The 25,476-nt window shown below is 41.3% G+C and overlaps 5 protein-coding genes across 9 annotated transcripts; 1 reads left to right on the forward strand and 4 right to left on the reverse strand.

Moving 5' to 3' along the window:
• Window positions 1-1,968: 1,968 nt before the first annotated feature.
• RB195_014846 (uncharacterized protein) lies at window positions 1,969-11,931 on the forward strand (the record flags this gene model as incomplete). Of its 3 annotated transcripts, XM_064205276.1 has the most annotated exons (10): window positions 1,969-2,051; window positions 3,035-3,121; window positions 3,780-3,959; window positions 4,354-4,431; window positions 6,345-6,485; window positions 7,559-7,729; window positions 8,564-8,676; window positions 8,825-8,923; window positions 11,642-11,787; window positions 11,872-11,931. In XM_064205276.1, the coding sequence occupies 10 exons, from the start codon at window positions 1,969-1,971 to the stop codon at window positions 11,929-11,931; spliced, it is 1,158 nt and encodes a 385-aa protein (XP_064061157.1). The 3 variants fall into 3 exon arrangements, with proteins under 3 accessions (XP_064061157.1, XP_064061158.1, XP_064061159.1); XM_064205277.1 differs by lacking the exon at window positions 11,872-11,931 and having other exon boundaries at window positions 11,642-11,826; XM_064205278.1 differs by lacking the exons at window positions 8,825-8,923; window positions 11,872-11,931 and having other exon boundaries at window positions 11,642-11,826.
• Window positions 11,932-12,221: 290 nt separating this feature from the next.
• RB195_014847 (uncharacterized protein) lies at window positions 12,222-21,842 on the reverse strand (the record flags this gene model as incomplete). Of its 2 annotated transcripts, XM_064205279.1 has the most annotated exons (7): window positions 12,222-12,375; window positions 13,909-13,976; window positions 14,215-14,284; window positions 15,201-15,312; window positions 18,185-18,300; window positions 18,379-18,469; window positions 21,617-21,842. In XM_064205279.1, the coding sequence occupies 7 exons, from the start codon at window positions 21,840-21,842 to the stop codon at window positions 12,222-12,224; spliced, it is 837 nt and encodes a 278-aa protein (XP_064061160.1). The 2 variants fall into 2 exon arrangements, with proteins under 2 accessions (XP_064061160.1, XP_064061161.1); XM_064205280.1 differs by lacking the exon at window positions 21,617-21,842 and having other exon boundaries at window positions 18,379-18,458.
• Window positions 20,959-24,308, reverse strand: RB195_014848 (uncharacterized protein; the record flags this gene model as incomplete). 2 transcript variants are annotated; one of them, XM_064205282.1, is made up of 5 exons in its annotated part: window positions 20,959-21,002; window positions 22,238-22,540; window positions 22,603-22,929; window positions 23,024-23,341; window positions 23,636-24,308. In XM_064205282.1, the coding sequence occupies 5 exons, from the start codon at window positions 24,306-24,308 to the stop codon at window positions 20,959-20,961; spliced, it is 1,665 nt and encodes a 554-aa protein (XP_064061162.1). The 2 variants fall into 2 exon arrangements, with proteins under 2 accessions (XP_064061162.1, XP_064061165.1); XM_064205281.1 differs by lacking the exons at window positions 20,959-21,002; window positions 22,238-22,540; window positions 22,603-22,929 and having other exon boundaries at window positions 22,995-23,341.
• RB195_014849 (uncharacterized protein) lies at window positions 21,909-22,493 on the reverse strand (the record flags this gene model as incomplete). Its single annotated transcript, XM_064205283.1, has 1 exon — window positions 21,909-22,493. One exon carries the CDS (start codon window positions 22,491-22,493, stop codon window positions 21,909-21,911), a length of 585 nt encoding a protein of 194 aa, XP_064061163.1.
• RB195_014850 (uncharacterized protein) lies at window positions 22,526-22,954 on the reverse strand (the record flags this gene model as incomplete). The annotated part of the gene is made up of 1 exon (XM_064205284.1): window positions 22,526-22,954. The coding sequence occupies one exon, from the start codon at window positions 22,952-22,954 to the stop codon at window positions 22,526-22,528; it is 429 nt and encodes a 142-aa protein (XP_064061164.1).
• Window positions 24,309-25,476: the final 1,168 nt, after the last annotated feature.

The following is a 25,476-nucleotide window of genomic DNA, read 5'->3' on the forward strand; positions in this document are numbered from 1 at the left end:
CTCATAAATTCCTCTTCTCTCAACTGCAATACTTCAACTAATTCCTGAGTTTACTGAGCTGTAATCAAGAACAGAGGGATTTACGATGCCACTTTGTAACGTGTCCGCTCTGGGTATTCCTTGCCATTATCATTGTTATTCTGCCTCATCTATGTCCTCCTAGATTCTGACAACTCTTTTTTGACATTTGAAAGTTTTGACAGCTAATCTTTGTACTTTTTTGGAAACCCTTCACACCGGAATTTCAACAGGAAACGTCCAAATTGAGAGCCTTTAAGGTAACCTAGATGTTGCTAGTGCCTGCCATCCCTAGAACTATTTAGTACATTTTTCATTCCTTAGCAACATCCAAGGGTTTTCCTTACGTTCATTTCAGTTTTTTTCTGAACTCCCAACCACTTTCGGTTACCGTGCGGACAAAATATTGATTAAAATCTCAGTACAAAATATTTGTTGACATTTTTTTAAAGGTAATCTTCGTATATACACTAAGCTCCTGGACAGAAATGTGTTTTTTTGAAACATTTCACCTTTGTATTGTACTTTTGTTTTCATTCATGAAAAGTTTGTCATTCCGTGGCCTGAGAACGTGGTTTGGCTTGCGACTTTGGGTTTAATGATATGCCTATGCATTTTGTGATATCCTGGTGCAAAACGTATTCCGCAAACTTGATGAATATCGGATGTTGATATTTATAGAGAAATACATTTCGCTAACGAGCGGAAATAGGAGGGAGTTGACTCAGTAATTGAGGAAGTGAAAGAAACAAGTGACTAGTCTATATGAATTCCTACGACCGAGAGAATTTAGAGAATCAGACAGCAAATGTTACTTCTCGCATTATGTCGAAAGTAATACTTTTTTCTTAAAATTGAAAATTTTCATTCATACAATTACTGTAGACGATTGACACAGGTGATAATCTTTTGAATTGAATTCATTCGAACATTTTCTTCTTAGCAGGCACTTTACTCGAAGAGCTGAGGTTAGTTAGCAGCAAAATTTGAATCTAATTTCATCGACCAAAGAAGCTCTGACGAGGATTCTTATCTAAATAAAATGACAGCGAGATTGCCACATTACTTTGTCGTTGCAACCAAAATTACCCTTCTATGATTTGTTTGCATTGGAGCTTTTTTGTCGCAGCAACATGTGAAGAGCCTAAGTCCATTCAATCCATTCACTTTGCGCTCTGAATGAACTTTTGGAGTCCATTAATTAACACCATTCTCATATCACAATCTTGTAACTGCCTAATTATGAACCACATGATTTGAGGTCTGAGCTGATACAACACAATGAATCACCTTTACGCCCTCCCTAGTACCTTTCATTCCTCCAGGGTAGTTAAATTGATACCAAATTTGTCTTACAGACGCATCCCGAACGGACTGGTCAACGCCAGTCACCGTGCTCTGGCTCGTGCTTGGTTTTCTTTTGTTGTAACTTTACAAAATCTTCTTGTGACATATATTTGAATACGTAAAGTTATTTTTGCATGTGCGTTGATCGCTTGTTTTTCAAACGTTTCCTCATCCGATTTGCAGCCCGTTTTTCCTCTAAAAGAAAGACGAACGATTGAAATACTTTACTTCACTTCTTTGCGATTGCTCTTTTAGCTAATTCCTGGCAAAAAAAATTCTCCGACAATGCACTTCGCGGAGATCCTTCCAGAATAAGCCTACGTCTGTCCGAAATGCTCCTCGAAGCGTGCAATACCGGCTGTTACTATAAGTAGCTCGATTGACTCCGCCTTTGTCGTAGCGCGGCACCAGTGTTTTCGCTAACCAATCAAATGTAAAGACTGCATTCGAAATGCTACCGCCAGTTCTGGATGTCGTGTTCACGCGAATTCATGCATTACCCAAAACACGTTTTCTTTTTCGTTTTCTTTAAAATTCTCGTATTTCCTCATTCTCTCTATTCCCTTTAGGGCTTGCATTATTTAAACGTATGGCATTGTAGATATGGCCGCGAATTTCTCTCACGTTTGCCTGACCGAAACGCAGCAGATGATGAATGGCACTCCCTTGGAGTACAACCTACAAAGGTAAGCAGGCTGAAGGTTTTCTGCAGTTAGCGGAACTCCTTCTCAGTTTAAGAGAAACATTGCAGTGGAGTTAGACAAGGGTCACAGTGAAATAGGAATCAGAAGCTAATTTTGAGTGATTCCCCTCAATTTCAACCTAACGGAATATTTGGGTTTGTATAGGAAAACTCGGAGTGAAAAGATCCCAATTTAATCTGGAGTATCATTACTTCTAAGTGCTCTTGAGGCTTAATGAACATCTTTTCGAGACCTCATCCAGCTGAATCTCTCAATTTGATCCACGAAACACCGCAATATATGTATATTCACCGAATGTTTGAGTTTGTAGACAAATTTATCGGTCCATTCTTGCTACACTGAGAGAAATAAGCCGTCCTTTTCTGCACGAGAAAATGACAGTTATAACTTATTGGAAATTATTTTTATAAGAGATTTTTACTATATTTGAAAAAAAACCTTTCGTTCTCCTCTGGCGTTCAGGAATTCGTTTATTTAGTCCATGACCACGCTACGACTTCAAGGCATTGTCACTCTTCTTTCAGTCTGTGATGTCTCTCCAATATCCCATACGAACCCAATTTTCCAACTCCTCTTTCGCGTCCTCCTAAGGTGCATGTCATTCTATGCGAAAATTTATGAAACCATGAAATATTAACCTCTTCGGTATTTCTTCGTCTTCTGCTAATTTACGGCACCCATTTGGGCTCTTATACTCGCAAGCTTGCTTCCATCTAAACCTTCCTTTTTCAAGGCATTTAACGCAAATAAAGATTGTAACGGTTTTCTGCGAGATTCCCGAAACTCAGCAGAAAATTTTGGATAACAGTAAATGTAAGAAATCTTTTCTGTTATTCCTAAAATTTTCTTGGACATCCAGTAAAAGTTATTAAGACAAGAGAGCTAATTTCTCTGCATAGCAGTCCATCTCAGTAATTGCACTTCTCTTAGCGTCATGACTTTTATTGCATCCTGCAATCGTTCAGATACGTCTATCCAGCAATTGCAGTCTTTGGAATTCTTGGAAATGTGCTTAACTTGACGGTTCTATTAAATAAAAGCATGCGAAGCAGGTATGTTTTACTGATCTCGGCCTTGAGTCGCTTCATTTTGCTCTTTTTGCTTACAGATCAATAAATTCTTGTTTGTTTTATCATTTTTCATTTGTTATTTGTTTGTTTATTTTACATGAATCTTCACATTCCACTGTCCGCTAAATTTTTGGGATGGGAAGATGCATGGCGATAATAACAGCCTTGGGAACGTTGTTGAAATTCAACAGTCTTCTCACTATGACGTCCTTTTAATTGATAAAAAAAATAGAAGCGAAAGTACTCAAATATCCCATTTCTGCCAAATAATTAGAAGGAAGCTATTGTCCAGTAATCGTTTGCTACCTCGAGAAGAATCCATTCTCGGTTGTTTTTCGCTTGGAGCAAGCAGATCAAAGGTTCCCTCGTGGTTGGTCCAGGAAATTGCATTTCGCTCAAGTCATCCCAAAGGCGGTGGGCTATATCCGCTTCCAAAATCGGGAGACATGTGGTGGAAATTTAATTCATGTTTACATAAAATGATTTACTATATGTTTCGTTGGAACTGATCTCTTCTTTGTGTGCTCTGCAACAAATAAAAAATATTTGTTTTTTCTTGCTGAGTATAAATTTAGTGCATGAACTACATAAGAACATGCATTATCAATTCAGTGCTCGAATTAAAAACATAAAATTTCAGGGCGAACACATTTCTGGCGACTCTCGCGTTTGCGGACATCATATTCTTATCGTTGCTGTTCCCCAACATTCTAGCAAATTATTCAATTTTCACCTTCAACTACTATTTCCGATACTTCTACTTCCATTCCAAGGTTCATCTCATCTCACTGGCGAATTGGTGTTCAGCAGTAGCAATATGGTGAGTGTGCGGAACCTATTTTTTCCAAAACCTCGCTCCATTTGGAGAGTTCCACGTTATTTTTAGGGAGTCATTTGGGATGAATTAGCCTTAAAACGCAGGTAGTGTTCCGTAAGCGGCTGTTGGCTAGTGTGCGTTCATAGACATTAGTCTGCAGTAGGCAGTAGCAGTCAGCCACATTTTATGCTCAATTACGTCGCCAATAATTTGAATATAATTTTGTTTTCCGAAGCGTGTCCACTATTTTGACATGCTTCTATTATCGGCGAACGAGGGATCATCATCTCTTATTAAAACATCTGGGCAATTTTGATTTTTTTATGGAATTAATGCTAAAGTAATGAAGGAATGCACAGTGAGCAGTTTTTTTTACAATAAAAAAAGAAATTTTCAGGTGTGTTATAGCCGTTTGTGGTGATCGACTCGTTGGAATCCGAAGCCCACTCTACGCCAGATCGGCGTGGTCTTGGTGGTAGGTGACTACTGCTGAGTCTCGAATGCAACCTTACTTCTTGGCGAAATCATGCTGAAAACGATTTCTTAGTTTCACGAACACCTAAAACAAACCTGGAGAGGTGTAGACGAATTTGACGAAATCATCCTTGGGAAGATTTCCAAGTTCCGTCGTGAACGATAGTCTTGATTGGTTCCTCCATCGCCTTCAAAATCAATTACATATATCTCTCTTCCGCTTTGCTTCTTCACAAAATTTACGGCAGATTTATAGTTTAATTTTATAACTGAAGTAATGTGGACGGAAAAAATGACAGCATCTCCACAAATATCTCCTTCGCTCTGTGGCGATTTTTTTTTTGAATTAATGACTGTTATTTAAAAAATACCACCGGATAACTTTTTTCAGCTTTTTTAGGAAAATGTATCCCACATCAATACTCATTTCCACAAAAAGTTGCTTTTAGCAGCGGAAAACCATTTATATGGGTATTCGGCAAAGGTATATCCTTTGCACTTGATTGTTGTAAAATTAGTATCCATCGTTAAGTGAATTAAAAAAGAACGGTCAGCGACGGTTTCTGCAGGTCCAGTATCGTTCCTTGACCTTCGGAGTTCTTTAGATCTACTTTTCGAAAAATATTGTGCAGATTCAATTTTGAATGGTGCAGATATCTTCCTGAGATGTTTTATTACATGCATCAAGATACTAATGGAGCAGCTCCTTCTGTGGTTTTTTGGCTTTTTGAGGTCGTTGGCACTGACCGTAGATCGGTTGAAAGGTTAGGCTAATAGAACCAGAAAACATTAGAAACTCACGTTTGCACTTATTTTTTTCCAGTGCAGTTTGAATCTCCAGTAAATATATTCTGATGGCGTTTACGTTCAGTTTACTTGTCAGTGTTAATCTCAAGAACAATAACGTTTCCTCTTTTCTATAAACTTTCTTCCACAAAAATGGAGCATTTGTCACTTGTCTGAATTGATTGATTCGAATCTGAAATTTCAAGAAATTGGGACTTTTTCTTCATTTCTCATAATAATCTTTCTCTTTCTCGTAATGAATCTATGTATGTCCAGAGACCAGTCAACCATTTCAAAGATATTTCAGATGTCGGAGGGGTGTATTTTTCCTCAACCAAGAGTTTTCTGCCAAATATCCTCTGATTAAAGCAGTGGAAGAGCATAGGTACAAACGTGTGTTTCTAACGTTTTCTAGTTCTTTAACCTAACCTTACCTATTTCCGGTCTGTCTTGCATTGATTGTCTAGATTTGCACCAATGTTTCAATTCATCAGGGTGAAGAATCACCCGCACAAACCTCATGCAGTACCAGAACCGAATCTCAGAGAACATTCTTCGGATTGTGAAAAGCCAAAGAAATGTTATCTCTGCTATAGAAACTACTTCCTTAGAAAAATTCTATGTATAGTTCGTATATTTTATGCGTACGTATAAGGTAAAATTTTTGCTTCTCAAAACTGTTGTTCCGTTTTCTCGTCAATGCATTTTTAACGAAACGGGTCGTTAGGAGAGAAATGCAAAATGTAGCCAGGATTAGCATCTCCTTATTTGCTCTACATGCAGTGTCTTATGGCCTCAATGTTCGAGAACTTTGAGGCCATAAGACAGATGTCCATTATCTGAAATAGCGTTAATATCTAATAAGTTATTATCGGACTGGTATCGATTTTCCTCCCCTAAACGAGATCGAAAAACAAACTTTGTATGCCCATATCCATCAAAGAACATCATACTGTTAAGTGAGGGGAAAATCTTGTGATATCCTCATACTAGTGCATGCAGTACTGATTGATTTCTGTGAGGGCATCCAAGAAATGAAAACAATGAAGAGCGAGAAGTGAACGACTTTTTTGCATGGAAATCAGACTCGCTAAGAGAAAAGATTTTCCGGACAGTTTTTTTTTTCAGGAAACTTCCTGCTGTTATTATGTTCATTGTGGCCGTAGCGGGTGGTCTGACGTTCTATCAACATTTCGAGTACTACTGCCTTGTTCGATCGTATTGCAATGGAACACAGCTCTATTCAAGATGTTTACCAGTTTATAGCGTGTGAGTTAGTGGTTCCATAGCCATGAGTTTGGATCTCTAATTGAATTTAAAGTCTGGGAGAAATTATTAACTTTTAAGCATATGTACATATTAAAAAAACTAGATACTTGAAGCCTTCAATGTTAAGAGTGTGAAAATTCGTATGTTTACTCAAGCAAAAATAACATCAGATCATCACGATTACAGTGTCCTAATTTGGTGTGAAAAGTTTGTTTAGTTCACTTTTTTAATTCGGGATCAAAATAGGACACAATACGTATCATTTACAACCATCGAGGGGTTAAGAAGTTTAGGTATAGTTTAAAAAATCGCTAACAATCTGCTCATAAGTGCCTCGAGATTCTTCTCGGCCTTCTCATGATTTCTTTTATATCGTGTTTTTCAATTCTACCGAGCTGAATTAGTGAGAAACATGTTGTTAAGTGTGGAGAAATATACTGCTGGCATTAGACGAGGTAATGTTTAGGATGAAAATCTATAATACTCGACTCGTATGCAACCAGAGTCTTATCTGAGAAACTCACATCGCACTCGCAAAAAAAATTGCAGATAGCTGATGTAACTTTAACAAACATTTTTGTTCCCAACTTAAAAAGAAAACCGCATTCTAGTTCTGGGCATTCACGTATTTTTTTTCTGCTTCAGTGTTTTCCCCAAGTTGCGTATCTGTAGCGAAGGAAATCGAGAGGAAACTAAACCAAACCAATGTGAAATGTTTTTTTGTTCCTAGAACGGTTCTCGAATCTTTCGAATTTGTGGGTCTAAGCGAGAAAGTGAACAAAGTTGCACACAAATTTTTTCAGGTCTTGGTTCGGGAAGCGCGAAAATCCGTTTTCGCCCACTTTCCAACATATTATCTCACTTTGTGTGTTGGTTTACGCGTTAACAATGATCATTCTCCCAATAATACTGCTGACTGTGCTCAACCTCATGCTCCTCTGTGCACTAAGGAAACGACAGAAACACTTGGCAGTTTGTGCTGATGCCACTGAAAGGCAATTTTTCGGTTGTAGTTCTTCAAGTATTTGTAAGTGGCTTCTTATAACTGAATTGTAAAAAGTTCTTCTTTACAGACGTAACAACGAAGGCCAACTTCAGAAGACCGAGCACCGGGTAACGCTGACTGTCACTTTTATTGTCACGATGTTCACACTCACCAACGGGCCTTCAGCGCTGATGCATCTCATTCGAACGGCGTATAATCTCAAACAGCAAGACTCCTACGATCTTACAATGATTTGCAGGTTCATAGTTCAATCTGTTGCTTCTGCCATCAGAAACATGTAACTCTCAGGAAAGTTGGAAAGAAATCTCGTTTCTTCAAATAAGAACGAATTTTTAGTTCCTGACCAGTCGAAAGAGGACGTCCGTTAATCAACAAAAAGAAATAAAACTGAGAGTTGCAGCTTTTTCCAAAATCCCTACTATTTCTGCTACGGCTACTGAGTGTAGTAACCGCAGTTTATTTACACATACTAAAAGTATTATATGTATTATTTACGACCGTCTTAAACGAGATAAAACTAATCCTGGAGAAGTTATTCAATCAATCGTGAGTTCAAACACATGGTAGCGACCGCGTAGTGGAGCGACAGAGGGTGTCCTCCACGTCCACAGAGTCAGTGGCTCCCTACATCGGTACATCCGTACCAGCTTTGCTTGGGAGGTTAAAGACCTGATACATCTTTTTTCGCACTTATTCAAAACAACATCTCGTGTATCAGTTTATTCTTTTCGTATTTATATATTTTCTTTACTAGGATATTAAATAGAAAGAAAATAACTGCGCATTTTTTGGATTTGAAAACATGCAAATTCTGTACTTTATGAAGACGACTTGAATTCCCAAGCCTTTCAAATGACATACTAAAATATTTTCACAGCTGCAGCTGTGTTTGCAGCTTGTACTTTCTTTTGTCTTCATTGCAAACAAGAAAACGAGTCCTTCTCGCTAAAATTAAGGCATTGGTCGTTGCTGGTCAAAGACTTGCCCTTTCCAGATCCCTGGGACAGTGAAGGAGTATAGCCTCAATGTGTAGCTGAATACGTCGGGGCTAATATGTTTGTCCTTCTTTCAGCACTTTGGTAATATGTGGAAAGGCATCCAACTTCATATTGTTTTGCCTTGGATCGCGCCATTTCCGATTACGATTGATCAGGCTTACACAACGAAAAGTTCACAGAAAAATAGGTGGGCGCATTTTTGCTCTACAATTTTTCTACGCGTGATGATTTTGAAGCAAAGTCTCCTTTTCTGAGAACATGAGACTGTCTTCAGAACTTTGCGAATAGGTTTCTTTCATCTAATTATACTTGCGAGGGTAAGAACCGAAATCCAGGTCGAGTATCGATGTTGCCAGCAAGACTACCCAATCTACTCAGGATAATGCAGTATTTATGCAATAATGAAGCTGCCAATTCTACTGTTGTACGTCAAGGTACAGAACGTTCCACGACAGAATCTCTACTTCTCCAAGTGCTTTTTCATCGTACTAACAACCACTCACATCAGTCACAACGTCATTCACTAACAATGTCGCAGAATTCCTCGTAGTTATCCTTCGTTAATAAGAACACGTTAACAACACAAAATTGGAATGGTTTATCTTCTTGCCAATTCGTTTATAGTCGGCGCAGAATATATTCAACCCAGTGGCTGCAACGCGTCAACGTCAAGCGCTTTCTCTCTGCTTCACATATACCATTTGCCTCCTTTTCCTTACCGCAATGGAGAGTGCGAATGAACACAGTCAGTGAAGACCATACATGTACGAACATCCATATTGAAGCTAACTATTGACCCCATCCGAATAATTTTGCTTGCAAAGTACGACATTTTCTCACCAGCTGCCTGGACTATCGAAGTTTCAAGAGCTCAACTCAACATTAACAAGTAAAATTTCATTAAATTTTAAGCTTGGACTTGAAGGCAGCGTGTCACCAAATTGGCGACGTAGTGTATAAACCTCACAGAAAACCCTCATAGTTTGCGAGACAGATTTTGAATATGAGCTCGTTCGGTCTCCCGTTATGGTCTTCAGAGACCGCGTGAAAAACAATGTAAACTGGAACGCGCCTCTCTTGCGCACGTACTGCATGTACGTGCGTGCGGTCGAAGACCTGCATGGTCTCCTTGGGAGCGTATTCAAGTAATACTAATGAATAGGTTGCTGAGGGGCAGCGTTTACAAAGAACTGTATATTTTCCCGTTTTCCCTTTTCCCAATAGCCCTTTAATGTGTTTGTTGCGCAACTACAGTCATTATTTATCATCTACGAAATTGAAAAATTCATTTTCAGAACATGTTTTTTATCATTAGAAACGTCTGAAGTTCTGCTCTGATAAAATATAGGGTGCAGATTCTTACAGCTGAAGTAATTTTCTGGAGTTTTTCGTTGCGAGAACTTCGAAGAACTTATTCTTAGGCAATGCTAACCCAATTAGACAACTTAGTCCAGCTAAATCTGCAAGTTTTTAAAAAAGAAATGGCTAAGAAAAGAAAAGAAGAATGTCGTGGGCACTGTTGCAGTTCGACATTGAATGTGTCGGAGAAATCTATCAAGTGAAATTCAGCCTATAACGAGACTGACGCTCTCTTCGCGAATAGGTAGGAGTAGGGATATTCATGACCGTGACCACGACAAGTTATCCACAAAGGTGTGTTAGGTAACACCGTGTGACTCCACCTTCCCAACGATGCAACTTATTACACGATAAGCCGCAGGCAACACCGTCTTCGTTCGGAGTCTGTAACCTGACAAATTCAGCTCAATTAAGCAGCAGAAGCTCCCTCACTTCTACGATCATAGAAGCGTTGCATTCAGTTACCCGTAATAAGTTGCGTCTCTGAGGAGAACCGATCACACAAGGCTACACCACATGCCTATTCTGGATTACTAAAGGGAACTGAGCATGAACTCGTTTATACTAATGACCTTCACACATACCACGAATCTGACGTGCTGATTTCATGCGCTGGAAAAGCTGGAGAAGTGGTTGCAGATTGCGCAATCCGAGGTGGGCTGGCGTTTGAGATCTGGGGTGTCCGCTTATCGGACTCCAGCTGTCGTAAAAAAACCGCGTGCGAACCGCGTTAGTTAGCACGAGGAAAGCTAGAACGCACACCTTTACACGGATTCCGGTCCCCTCTGCAGCCTATTTATTGCTTTCATGGAATAGGTTGGTGGAAAAACAGGACACTTCGATGACCGCTCGCACTTCGATGCGGCTCGTGCACAACGGTGACGCGTTGCAACTGAAATCATTTTATAAAAGCCGTCTTCCACACCGTTTCTTACGACGATCAGGAAGAGATGAGCAGAACCATCCATGATTGCACAATTTGCAAACCCATCTTTAGCTTTTCCCACGGATTCCTTCACGACGTCAGATTCGTGTTATGGTTCCTTTCAGTCGCAGCGCTCCTTTAACGCTAGTAATTCGCTGCTATTTACCACTAATGCAGCTTACTGGTCCTCGTTTTTCAAAATTATGCACCTTATTTTCTTAAGACAAAGTGCATATGTACTTTCTGCAATCGTTTCAATGAAGCAACATATACATTACGAATTCGAAAGGTTGCGGAAGCGGTCTTCCTTGCCCGAAATTGATTGAAATTTGTAATTAGCGCGCAAGAGGGCGGGTGTGGTGTAGCGGTTAGAGGTTCCGCTTCCTGCACGATCGATCGGAGGTTCGAATCCGCCCCAGTGCTCACCAAGTCCTCCATCCCTCCGGGGTCGGTAAATTGGTACCAGACTTGACTGGGAGGATAAAAACACTGACTTGACACATCGGCTAGCCACCGCAAGTCATTGTATAGGCCAGATACACGTTCGTAAACCTCAAACGATTCTGAATTGAAGTGAACGTGGGGCGCATCCCAAGCGGATTGATTAACGCCAGAAACTTTATCCTTTAATTAGCGCGCAAAACGTGTTTGAGCGTTTCTGGACCCTATCATAGCAGGTAATGGTTAGTTTCTCCGCTTATGATTTCTATTCTCATATGCACATGTGTATTTCTCCTCTCCTTCGGTAGTTCATCCCTCTATCTTCACGGATGCTTTCGCTCTATGTAGTGTATATGTAGCGTAGAACTCTGCTGTTTGAAAACTATTCCTCTACGTTTTCACTAACTGCAGATTTTCTCGTTTTCAGAATCGCTATCGGGGACTATTCTAACAAGTACAGTAAGCCGAGCGCTAATCGCAAGGAGGCAAAGTTGTCCTTCGAAGAAGAGCAGCAGTGTTGGAACACCGTGCAAATCAAGAAACCTTAGTACAGCGGATATTTATCATCCTTTGGTTCGTGACTTGACGAAGGAATTTAGTGATCACTGCTGACTACAGGAGGCTATGAATTATGATCAAGACTACTCACATATTTAGGTTACATTTACATTTGTTTGCCAGGAATACTGGCATCATTCATTCAAAATTGAGCGATAGTGTCACTGTTTTGCTCTGAATTTTCGTGAGTTGACGATCGGGTGTTTTCAGCAAATTTTAACCGTTTTTTAACTTATAATAGCCCTGCGTTGCAGTACTACATAGATCTCAACAATAGACTGTGTAGATTTAGTAGACAACACCTCTCCGTCTTCTGCATATTCAGGTTATGAGCTTTGCTTTCTCATCGAATAATGCGTGGTCTTCGAACACATATGATCTCATACAGCACTCATTCTCTATGTGGTTTTCATCATCTGTTTTGTTAACCTTGATGTCGAATGAATTTTTCATTTCAATCCATACATTCTTGAATTAATTTGATTTAGAGGCAGCTGGCCGCTGGCTCTGACTAGCACTGTTCCGACGAAGTCTCTGATATGGTCCATAATCCTTGCGAAGAGATTACCAACATCAGCTCCCCATCCATACTGCTGCCATCCACTTAAATATTCCATTATGTCATGCGTAAATTATCAACACTAAGTCAGCACAAATCCATTTAACTATTCAAATACGTACGTAATTCGTGTTGTAATTCTTTTCAGCCAATTTCAAGAAATATCAGAGGCCACACCTCTTTCAAAATTACTAAGTGTTTCTAGACATTTTTTCACCATTCCTAACATTGCCGCACCGCTTCGAGCGCAACCGTTTATGTAACTGGACCGTGCTTCATGTCGTTCTGACTCTACTATATCTTTTTTCTTTCCACTTCGCTGAAAACTTGAGTCAGAAAGGATCGAGTCCGCGAGGTAAAAAAGAGGAGTTTCTCGGGGAGAAAACTGCTTGAGGTAAATGTTTTGCGGGAATGCTCGATAGGTCAGCTTTTCATTACACTTATTGAGGTCACTTTCAATTCCTTTCCTCAGATTTTCCAGAAATCATTTCAATTTTCCTTCTCGTTCACTAATAATAAAAGAAAAGTGCATCTTTTTCCTACAAAGTCCCTTCTTAGGTTTTATTTCCTTGTTTTGCACTCAATGTGCGTTGCTAGTTAGACGAGGCGAAGACATAAATGAGTCGCTTGTGCTTTGCAGAACAACAGCACACACCTCAGAAAACCACTTGCGCTTTGCATTTTATACGTTGGCAATTTCATAACGTTTCGGGGAATGTGGAAGTCAAACAGCACTAATGAGAAAAATGTTCGCGAAAAAAGTAAACTCTTTAGAAAAGTGAATCATTTTCGGCATTAGTCAGAAGCATTGGGCAAAGACTCTTCTATTGCAACGTATGATGACTTATGATTTTTTGCACTCTTTCCCATTGAATAGAAACAAACTAGCATCGGAATGGCCGGAGATGCTTCTGATCTACCGAGGCAGCTTTTTGGAAGCTGAGGATGTGCCTAATGAGATGATTTTACGACTATGCACGCGCCATTAGACAAACTAATGAATGTATTCAGGTGGATGAGGGCAACAAAACTTTTCTAAGAATACAAAGAAGGGAAACATTATGTAATATTTTACTTTATTCACTTTTTTTTGCACTCTTTTTGCACTCTCCTATTACAATATGTCTGTCTTAACCGGTTTTCCAAATCATCATTCATTGTTAAAAGAGCCTTTAATCGTCTCAGACTGCAGACAACTACTGATGAAATTTTTGGAAAACGCAAAATTAATATTTTTAACAATGTTTAGATGTCTATTCTGTTCGATGCCATAGTTAGGAAAGCGAGAGAAACTGCAATCTCATTGTAACATGAAGAAAGTGCTCTTCAGTGAACGCTTCACAATCATTTTACATCTCCCGAGTTTCTATCCCGAAAGATTTCGTAGAAGTCAACCCTCTCGCGCTCGTTCGTCTTAAGCCAGAAATGGTAGTATATTTCAAGAGCTCAAGATTCTGCAGCAAATTACAAACACGACGAAATCCGTCATGTTCATGTCGTGGCCGAAAAGTAATTACTTCTACGTGAACCGTACATGTAGCCGAAAGTAATTTAACGGTTTGAAATTAAAAGCACACCTCATTGGAGGAACATTCATGTGTGCGTCATAGGGTCCGCCCATAAAAGGAGGTGGCATCAACGGTTTCTGTAAATGACGTCAATTGGTGTCGTTTCTTCCCTTTCACTATCTTTCATATTGTCAATGTTAAGTACTGCAAACATTATACGCGGCTGCATATATCAATTACCAGCAATATTGAAATTTATGAAGCACTTTTGCTCAGGTCGAAAAAGAAGAAAAATTTGAGAAAAACAGGAATCCACTGTCGGCGAAATAACGAAATCTAGAGAAAATCGCAATTGTGCTCTCGTGCTAAACTCACAGGAAAGAAGGGATTCCCGAAGAAAGGACTTCTGCCTTGAATTTTGTTCTGAGTGCTACTGCCAAGCTCTCTGCAACAAGGTGACCTCTGAGACGTAAATACGTACCGGGTGTGAATTTAAAGGCATCACCCCACGAATCTGAGGTGGTGCAGGTTCCAGGTGGGTTATGCCTTTACGGAGTCGTAGATTATGGAGAGAAGGGTGATTCCGTCTATTTCTTCTTAATTACAGTAGAAAACGGAAGATACGGGATAAGATATTTCGAGCGGTCCGGCGCGCTATTTTCTACAACGAGTTCGATTGGAGCGCGCCAGCTTTGTGCACGCGCCGCATTTTCCGGGCCGTTTTTACGGCATTTAGGAAGAAATGGACGGAATCACCCTCCTCTCCATAATTTACAACCCCGTATAGGCATAACCCACCTGAAATCCGCACCACCCCAGATTCGTAGGGTGATGCCTTTAAAACTAAACTAATGTAATGCAATTTAAAGCAATGGAAAGGTATTCGCTGTTAAGTCCTTCAAAGTACGAGATAAGGTCGCGACGTAGTTTGCAGGAATAACAGCAAAACTGCAAAGAACCCGTGAAAAATTCAGAAATCAGGAGCACAATAATGATTAGTTCAATGGATGAAGAACCCGATGAAGCAACTCCTTAAATCCACATTAAGTTCAAAGAAAATGTAAAATGTGAATGAAATGCATTGGAGAGAACGGTTAATTCGTTTGATGCTTCCACCAGCGATCCACGTTGATGGAATTTCTTTCGTCACTAAGGTAAAGAGTTGCTTCGTTGGTGGAAACTGAGGATGTTGTGTGCTCCTAAAGCTTCTGATCCCTGGATTTTTCCGCGAATGTTGCGTTTCTTGCCGTTTCTCCGCATTCTTTTGAGAAATACTATACACCTAATGGAAAGAAGTCAACATCGAAATTTGGTGAAGATCCCCTTCAAAAACAATCATACTATTCTATTATAAGACTAACAATGGCGGCTTAGTTGAGGTCCTGACATCCTTTTCTTCCGAATCCTTCGGTATCGGTATGAATTCGTTGTCGTCGTCCTCAAGCGTTGGAAGAGCCGTCGTGGTTAGAAGCACTGAAATGCTGATGTTATATACTTTACAGTGGTTGCATCAAAATCTCTAATAACGGTATTGAAGGTGATAAACAACTGCATTATACTACATGAATTTAGTTCCACAGCGATTATCTGACGTTAGGAATCACCTCCACGATTAACCTCCACCTCTACTAGTCTTCGATGCCTCACATTTTCAACGCGTTCAAATAACCGCAAATTGGCAAAAACACTAATTTATTTCTTACAATATGGACATTCCTTGAACATGAATGACATTACTTTCTTTTTCTACCAGTCAAAAACCACTTCAAACTTCAAATAGAATTCATTACCGTTTGTTAATAATTATATTATAATCCTAAATATCACCAAAAAAAATTTTTTGTAAAGCCCTAGTCCCAATCTCGTTGCTCAAAAACCTTCTCCTTGCTTTTCAACCATAACGTGACAGCAGATCTTAATCGAAATAGTTAAATACATGAATAATTCATCACCGAACATCTCCTGAACATTATTACTTGAAATATTACGCAATAAAATTGAGTTTATGGAAAATATTAGTATATACGTGTAGAGAGACAACCAAGGTCAAAGACATCACAACACGACTCTGGAGTGGTACTGGTTTCAGGTGGGTTATGCCTATACGAGATCCTAGATTGTGGAGAAGAGGGTGATTCCATCCATTTCTTCCTAACTGCTGTAAAAAAACGGCTCGGAAGATGCGGTGCGTGCAAAAGCCTGGGGCACTCCAATCGAACTCGTTGTAGAAAATAGCACCCCGGAACGCTTGAAGCCGTATCTTCCGGGCCGTTTTTTATGGCGATTAGGAAGAAATGAGCGGGATCTCACCCGTTCCTCCAGTTTACGGTTCCGTATACTCTTTGACCATCGGAAATCCATAACAAGACAGATTTATGGGCTGATACCTTTAATTGTTTTCAACGAGCTTCAAACGAATCTTGAACTGGGACTCAAGGAATCGTGTTCCGCTTCAAATAACGAATTTTAACTCGCAAATTGAAAAAGTAATAAAATATTAAGAAAAGAAAAAAATGATCTTCAAAGAATTTTAATACCAGATGTTTTTTAGTCTAAAGACCTTCAATTGTGGATAAATCATGGTTCCTCCATGAGGTGGCTCTTGCTCCCTCGAAGACTAGTTTGGCACCAACTTATCGAACCCAAAGGGAAAGAAAGCATTACCACCAGTAAGGCTCTCATATATAGACATTTTTGTACGCGAAAATAGCTCTACCCCTAAGTTTTTATACAGAAAATCAAGTTTTTTTTATACCAAAAAGCATCTTCTTAAACGAAATCTCTTCTCTGGCCTTGCTTATAATTTTTGTCTCATTGGCAGATCAAAAAACTCGTTGAAAATTCAGAAATAGTTTGTTTATGAGTGACAAGCCTGCAGCAAGGAGAAAATGCAAGCTTGTTTTTTTTGTGGGAAAAACAAAATCATATATAACAGGCGGAAAAATTTTCTATTGGATGCAGGTTTTTAATGAGCCAGAGTTGAAAGTATTCTTTTTGGATTGTTAGAAAAAGAAAAAGTTGTTGAAAAAAATATTTGATTCAAAAATTAAAACACGTTAGTTGGCTATTATGAGTTTTAGTACATTTATTTGAAGGCGTTTCCAGAGCGAGAAAAAAAATTAATCCCGGTGATTCAAACATCTTCACAAGTGGACGTTAAGCACTGGAATCGAAAAAAATACTACAAATGGCATATTCCCATTTAAAAGCTGTGTTCCTGATATGAACAACACTATAAGCACTCTCTCTTGTTCAAAATGAAATAGTTTTTCCCAGAGATTTCATGGAACGTCTCGTTCCTGCTGCATCTTTGAATAGAAATCAGCGGCTGGTGTAGTCATCGAGCCTAGGAAATATTTGCAGACGTAAACTTGCACATACTATGTTTTCTATTCTGAAAGGCCTGAAAATACTTCATTCTGGGATTCATCACGTGATAACGAAATTTACTTCTTCTCAAGAGGTGATCGTCGCCAAAGAGGAATAATTTTCTCAACTTTAGAATATGCTAAAATTTCGAAAAGCACAGATTCATTTCAGCGATGTCAGACTGGTTCAAAGTCAAATGGTCATTACTTCTTTAAATTGTTGCAATTATAGCCGGGACAAAACGACATGTGAGCGGCTAAGCCGAAGAGGCGCTGTGGACAGTAACGGTTAGGATCGAGTAGGAACCCATGCTAGCACCGCTCATTTTTGCAGTCCCCGATGGTCCCACGTCGACTCCAACCGTCACCTCCACCGCGCCGCTACGAACGCTACCGCTTACGCAGGTGCACCGTGCTTAAAGGCATCACCCCACGAATCTCAGGTGGTACGGATTTAAGGTGGAGTATTCGCATACGGGATCGTAGATTATGGAGAGGGCGGTCATTTCATTCCTGATTCCCTTCTTCCTAATTGCCGTAGAAAACGGCCCAGACGACACGGCTTCGAGCGATCCGGCGCGCTATTTTCCACAACGAGTTCGACTGGAGCGCGCCAGCTTCGTGCACGCGCCTCATCCGAGCCGTTTTTACGGCAATTAGGAAGAAATGGACAGGATCACTCACCTCTCCATGATCTGCGATCCCTTATACGTATACCTTAAATCCATACCACCTGAGAATCGTGGAGTGATGCCCTTAATGTCATTTGGAACCAACTATACGTAGGCGTACTCCCTGATGCCTCTATTCAGTACGAAAATAGCAAAGTATATCTATTGCAAGAATTAATAATTGTAACCTCCCTAAAATATGCGTAACAACATCGCAAAATGCATGAACTTTGCATTTCCAATACCGCACCGTCACCGTTCTCACAAAGCCGATCAATGATAACGGCGCAAGTATGTGAAACTCACAGCTGCAATCAATCACAGTTTTTGAGGAGTTGAATTTATCTTTTTCAGAGCAAGAAGTAGTTGCATCGGCTAGACATTCCTCGCTCAAGGTAATGGTACAAGATGCTGGTGGGCAGCTAAAGAAAACAGCACGAGCAACGGTTTCAAAGGAAATGCTATGTGTAGCAATAATCTTCTGAAATAGGATCACTCACCCGCAGCAACATCTTTCTTCAATTTGTGAAAATGCGTTTCGAGAGAAAAGTACGGCTGCTACGGCACACAATTTCAGCATCACGGGTGGCACTGTTACATATCATATGTTCCTAACCTTTTGTGGTGTCCGAATGTGAGTATCGCGAAACCTGTTTAGGCGCTAATCGAACGCCGCGCCGCTAGTAAAGATGCCTTTTTGTGAAAGAACGCGTGGGTCTTTGACCTTGGATGCGCCGAGATTTCTCTACGTAATGCGTCCGAGCGCACGCGTCATTTTCCTTTCGTATGATTTGACCGATGTCGTGAACTCAGCGGATCTCTCTTCTTCTTTGGCTGAAGACTTTCAAAGATATTAAAGGACGACAACATTGCTTTGCGCGACTGCAAAACACATTCACAACTAAAACGAGCTGGGAAGGCAATTATTTTGGTTTGATGTGGCTTGTGTGATGATTTGACTTGTTGTGATTGATGGATAGATCTAACACTTCTACAGTACAGTCGAGCAATAAACAAAGAGTGCAATTATGGTGCTACCCACAGATAAATGAGGAAATTCCAGGATTTCTTGGAATGGTCAACCAGTGGACACCATGTTACGTAATTTGGTTTGGAAAAAAAAGTGTTCTCCCGGAATAGTGAAAGAAATCCCACACAGCATGCATATTATGAGGTTTGTTCAAAAATATAGAACTTCTGGAAAAGAAGCTACATTTGGTCACACGACACAAATCTACTCCAATTTCCTTCCAACTGGATCCTCTCGCGATGCACTTCCTATGTACTTCCTGCCGTGGTCTCGTTATTGTTTGCTGTTTCAAAAACTTCTGAAATGTGTGTTTTAAAATAATGCACAGCGGCCTCGCCGGGTTTAACATTACGTCTTTTCTATGTTTACGGCAGCAATAGTCGTAAATTCAGAACTAAGAAGTAATTACACTGAAACATGTCAAAAGAGTACGGAATTTTACGAAATACGTACAGTTTGCAACAGTTTCTTCAGCTTCTCCGCTTGCTTGTAACACTTCCTTATTGCTGAGTGTTCACGGCATCGTCCTCGAAAATCGGTTTTTGTGAGCAATTTCGAGTTGGTTGTTTCTGGACGTATGGCCGCACTACTCCTGCTCGACCTGTTCCGTCAACTGCGAATCCGACGGCGCTCCCTGTGGATGATCACTTACAGGTCAACTGCCAACGACTGAAGCTTCTTGCGTGCGAGAAAAATCTCGTATGAACATTTCTATTCTCTTCATTTCTTCTGCGAGCGACGCCTCCCATATTCGACTCACAAAGGCGGGAGAAAGTTTGTTGTTTTACCCTTCAACGGCTAGGATCATATTCTCAACTGTTCAGCAAGAACTTGTTGCTATTTATTTATTTTGTGTCACTGCAAAAAAAATTACACAGGACTAAGTTAAACCTAATTCCAAGAAATGAAGATTTGTCAGTTTGTTGGAGATTGAGCTGTCATGAACGATGTATTAGAAGGTTCGGTCTTAGTCGTAAGATAGTTGGTCCAAAAGTTTGCAGTTTCGTTCAGCGGTGAACACCACAGCATACGTCGTCTCCAGGGCAATTTACATGTTCAATCTTAAGAGACTTTTAAATACTAAGCGATTGCTGGAAAAGGTTTTTCAAAACTAAATGCCTTCTTCAAAACTCATCTATTTTGTCGTGTTTCACTCCATTTTTTTATGTAGCGTTGGGGAGATTTTTTTTTTGATTTCTCCAAACAAAACAGCAGAAGAAAGTCACGCGGACAATATCAGAAAGAGAACGATGTATGGTGTGTAGGACAAAAGAAGAAATAAAGACATCTTTAAACATCGCTCAGGTTGTCCTTAGTTCAGAGAATATGTGTCTTACGATGGAAATAGGTCATATTTCAATAAACAAACGCACTGAAAGGAAATGTGTAAAAAAATCTTGTAGACTGAGTGCATCCTCTCGCAGCAAAGACAGGACGACCCTTCCAGGTCTACTGATTTGACCACTTTATGTCACTCACCTTGAGTCGGATGCATTACTAGAAAGAACATAAGAAGAAGGAAGAAGGACTTTGCGTTGATAAATCTGTTGGATGATAATCAAGAAAATTGTTCCTATAATTCTTTGTTGATAGACGTATAAAGGTGAAGATGACAAATGTCTTGTCGTTCCTTTGTAGGGGTCGATAAATTGGTACCAGACCTGTCTGGGAGAATAAGAACACTCACTTGAAACTTCGACATTGGCTGCGCAAGTCAGTGCATAGGCCAGTTAATCGTTCGTAAACCTCAAACGATTCTGAATTGAAGTGAACGTGGTGGTGCATCCCAAACGGAATGATTAACGCCAGAAACTTTACGGTTGCTTGGAAGTTCACCGCCACACTAGTGTTCTTTAGGACACCAAATCCATCAACTGCCTTTCTTTCTCATGTTCTCGGGAACCTGGAACGTGAGTTTAGAACTGTTCTTCCTGGATCTGTCCTTCCTGGTGTTGTCCATGTTCGAATGTCTTTGAATCTTGGCATGTTGAAACGTAGTTTTAAATTGATTTCCTTGAGCTGTAACCAAGATTGGTATTGATCGTCTTTATTAAACAACGGCTAACGTTTCGGCGTTATCGCCTTCGACAGAGCCTGAAAAATTCAAAGCCATTAGTGATTTATCCCCTCAAGCGCCTCATCACCCTACAGGAAGCACCCAAACAGTAGGCAAACTCAAACAGCAACACATTGGCTAGTAATTACCTCATTAGCTAGACTTGTTAACGCAGCAGACCACCATGTACCACAACTACGGGTCGCAAGGGTTTTATATAGGGACCTCGCGGCCCGCCCCGTAGATCAAAACCCGCATAGGTCTTGATGTGGGATAACTAGTTTGTGATAGCAATGCACTCATCCTTCTTGTTCATTTTTGGACTACTAGCGGTTATCCGAAGGTCTCTAGTGTTCTACGTGCTGTGATCTCAGACTCGTAAGATAATATACGAACTTCTACCTCTACTTCGGAGTTTGGATGACATATTCTACGGTGTGCTCCAACTGGGGTGAAGGCTTTAGATTTTGCGAGTCCATCTAGATGCTCCTTGACCCTAATACACAGTGGACGTCCCGTTTCCCCTATATAATTGTCACCGCACAACCTGCACGTGATACGACACACTACTCCTGATACCATGCAATCACCATCTCTCCCATACGGGCAAACTGGGAGTTGCGCAGAGTCGATGATACGCACGATTACGTACCAGCTGGCCCTTGAGGTTTCCGTAAGTAAATGTGCACATTCAAGGAAGCCAACCAGTTGTCTATCGGTCTCTCCCTTGTGAACTTAATGTGCGGACACTGCTGATTGAGAAGATTGAAGCCTGTGTCTAATTCTGCTTGTGTTGAGCAGGCGACGCAGCAATCATCTATGTAACGATAATACAGCAGTGGATTGCGGTCTATTATAGGCTTTTCGATCTTGGCCATGAAAATGAAAACAATGGCGAGAGTGGGTGCCAGACTTTGTCCCATAGCTAGGCTTCTAAGTTGTTGCTAGTGCTGTTCCGACCATCGGAAAATAGAGCAGTTCAGGCATTCGTTTATCAATGTCATGATTTGCCTATTGCTTAATCCGTACATGTTTAATGAAGCCTGGCGCTGCGTGAGCAGTTCGTGAACAGCCTGCATCGCTACATCGTTTGAAACATTCGTATAGGGTGACGTAACGTCAAAGGTCTCTACTACCCATTCACGCTGAAACGAAGTACTGCGGAGATGTTTTAGGAAGTTGCTAGAACTGCTGAGGTGGGCAGGGACATATTGATACACACATATTGACATATTCAGCAGCCAGGAAATTCTATCCGTAGGGCCCCCAATACCACTAATGATAGGTATCACATTAAAATCACGTGGATCGTTCAAAGTGAGGCCATTTTCAGGTACTTGAAGGTACTTGGAACCGTTCACCTTTTTCAATTCGGTGCCATCGACACGAATTGAACCATTCTCCATCCTTGGTCCGCACTCCATGTACTCAGTTTTCGATATGCTGAGGCGCAATCCATATTTCTGCAGCCGATCCTCCCAAGAATTCACTTGTTTCTGAAAATCACCTCGAGACTCCGACGCGAGCATGACATCGTCGGCAAAGAGTAGAGTCCACGCTTCTAGATTCGCTGCTTCTGGATTTCCTTCGTTATCGTGTTCATGCACAGTATGAACAGCAGAGGTGAGAGGGATGAACCCTGATGAACCCCTACTTGTACAGGGAATGGTCTGCTTGTTCCAGCAGCACATCGTACAACGCTGGTAGGCTTCGCATAAATCAGCTTCGTCCACCGCACATATTCTTCTGGTACTCTATGCGACCTCGTGGACATCCATAACAGCTCATGTGTGACACGGTCGAAAGCTTTCTCGAGATCGAGAAAAGCAACATGCACACTGCGGTTCTTCTCTCGATGTTTCTCCAGAAGGATACGGACAGCATGGATAGCATCTATAGTGCTGCAGTCCTTCACAAAACCGCACTGGTTGAGTGAAACGCTGACAATTTTCTTCAGACGAGCTCCTAGGACACGCCTAAAAACCTTCATCGTATGGCACAGCAGTCGTATAGGCCTGTACGAAGTGCAGTCAGGAATGTCTCCTTTCCCTTTCCAGACCGGCACGGTCACGGAAGTTTGCCAAACGTCCTTCTGCAACGATCTTGTTGAATAGAGTTGCGAACCACACGGACATTCGATCTCCTAGCAGCTTCCAGACATCAGCAGTTACGTCATCAGGACCGGTGGCCTTGTTCGACTTCATTTTTGCAAAGGCAGCAATGACTTCGACGGCAGTTATTGGTAGAACAGGACCCTCGACGCTGGGAACAGTTGGGATGGGAGGATGACAGAACTCTTCGTTACACACGTGATTGTAGTACTCTCGCCACCTCTCCAGGATCTGACTAGAGGGGCGCAGAACGGCTCCATCAGCCCCTTAACGATCTTGGTGTACTCCATATCCAACGTTGAGCGATGACGCGCTGTGACTAAACGATACACTGCCCGCTCGCCTTCTCTGGTATCAACCATGTAGTACATGTAGCGGTCCGACTTCGCCTTGAAGACTGCCTTCTTAGCCTCCCTCTTCGCCGCTAGGTAAGCACCCCAAGCATCTTCAGGCTGACGTGTTCTCCACCAAAGCTTATATTTGGAGTTGCGTTCTTCTCACGAATCGCCGCCTAAACTTCCTCGCTCCGAAACCAATAGCCTTTTGTACTTTGGGCTTACCTAGTGTTGTCTTTCCCAGAGTGTTCTCCGCGGTCAAGCGTATAACGCTGGAAGTAGACGACCACATTTCCTCCACACTACGAGTAGGGTGGGGAAGTGTAGATGGAGCCACGGACGCGAAAAATACCTCCTTTCGATCTTTCAGATTCCACCACTTGATGCGCTGTGTTTCAGTCCTTGGATGTCTCTTCCTTGGACGGGAGATTTTCAAGTCTATAATGAGCAGATGGTGTTGGGCAGCGACATGGTCTGTAGGGATGACTTTTGAATCCTGCAGAAGTCGGCGATCTCGTCGGCGTAACATCCAGAAATCTATTTGTGTTTTACGACCGCCGCTGGTGTACGTGATCAAATGCGATTTTCTTTTCTGATACTGCGTGTTAGCAATGATCAAGTCACTTGCAACAGCATACTCCAGGATTCGCAACCCGTCGTCGTTACGAGCTCCATAACCGTATCCACCATGACAACTTTCGAACTCGTCTTTCCGAAAACCGACATGTCCGTTGAAGTCTCCTCCGATTAGAAGTACTACTTCGCCTTCCAGGGAATGGACGTACTGCTCCAGATCCTCCCAAAAGCTTGCCTTCTCTTCTTCACTACAGCCTGCCTGTGGCGCATAAGCAGAGATGACTCGCAATTCCACTTCTCCTGTGTCTACCTTTACAGCCATCAGGCGATCCGATAGTCGATCCACCGCTGTGACGCTCTCAAACGTCACATCGCCAAAACGTCTCGTTCAATGTGACACCAATGCCATCGCGACTTGATGTGCCGTGGAAGATGAGCTTGTAGCCACCGCCTAATTCCCTTGAATCGGAGCCTTTTCAGCGAGTCTCCTGTACACAACATATGTCAACACGGCGTTTTCTGAGATTGTCTGCCAGTTCACGACTTCTTCCAGTAAGCGTCCCAACGATAAGTGTTGCCAAGCGCACTGAATGTTGCTGACGATGGCGGACTAACTTCTTTGGCCGGCTCCGTCCTTTAGCTGGTAGCCCTCGCATTGCCCGGGCAAGGACAATGCGCGCCGCTTCTGGGGTAAGCCCTAGCTTCCGAAGAACACATAGTAGGCATTAGCAGTATGACGCGACGGGGGTGTTGTCCTCGGTCGGCGGAATCGTGGTACTAACTCCTCACTTAGCTAGCCTGTAGCCTTGGCCCAAGGACCGGGCTACTAGCCGGACACCTTTGTGGCATGGTTCAAACTGCCAAGACGAAGTCTCGCCACCATAGCTGCCCGACGGCCAGGGCCACCGCTGCGCCGCTTTGAGGCGTGAGGTAGGATTTGCAGCAGGTTATCCAGATTGATGATGCGTGGGAGGCCAGAGATTCGCTGGTTAGACCGTGTGAAGCTGGATATGATATATGCGCGTTTGTGTACGGCTGATGCAATGGATAGAACCAAATGGAAGACAAGAAGCAGAAAGGCGGACCCTGCGACAACGCGGGACAAACGCTAGGAAGAAGAAGAAGATTCTGGATAAGCATTCAGAAAATATTAATACTAATATGTTAAGAGTTAAAGAATTATTCTGGATCAAACTTCTTATTACACCATACCTTTTCGGTTTTAATGATAACATTAAAGGATATGGGAATATTCCTCGCATAAATAATCCTTTAACTTATTACAAAAATCATCCTTACTACAATCTTAAAATAATCATAAAAAGAAATCTAGGAAAAATGGTTTGTAACTTAGAAGAATTTAAAAGGAAATAACAGATCTGTTCACATCTAATCCTCATTTTGATTACATCTACAAGTATCTAGTATCAAGAGTATCTTAAATACAAAACCATAATAAATCCATTATAAAATTTATCCAAAACCTCATT

Source organism: Necator americanus, chromosome V, assembly GCF_031761385.1.
Source record: "Necator americanus strain Aroian chromosome V, whole genome shotgun sequence".
Taxonomy (NCBI): Eukaryota; Metazoa; Nematoda; class Chromadorea; order Rhabditida; family Ancylostomatidae; genus Necator; species Necator americanus.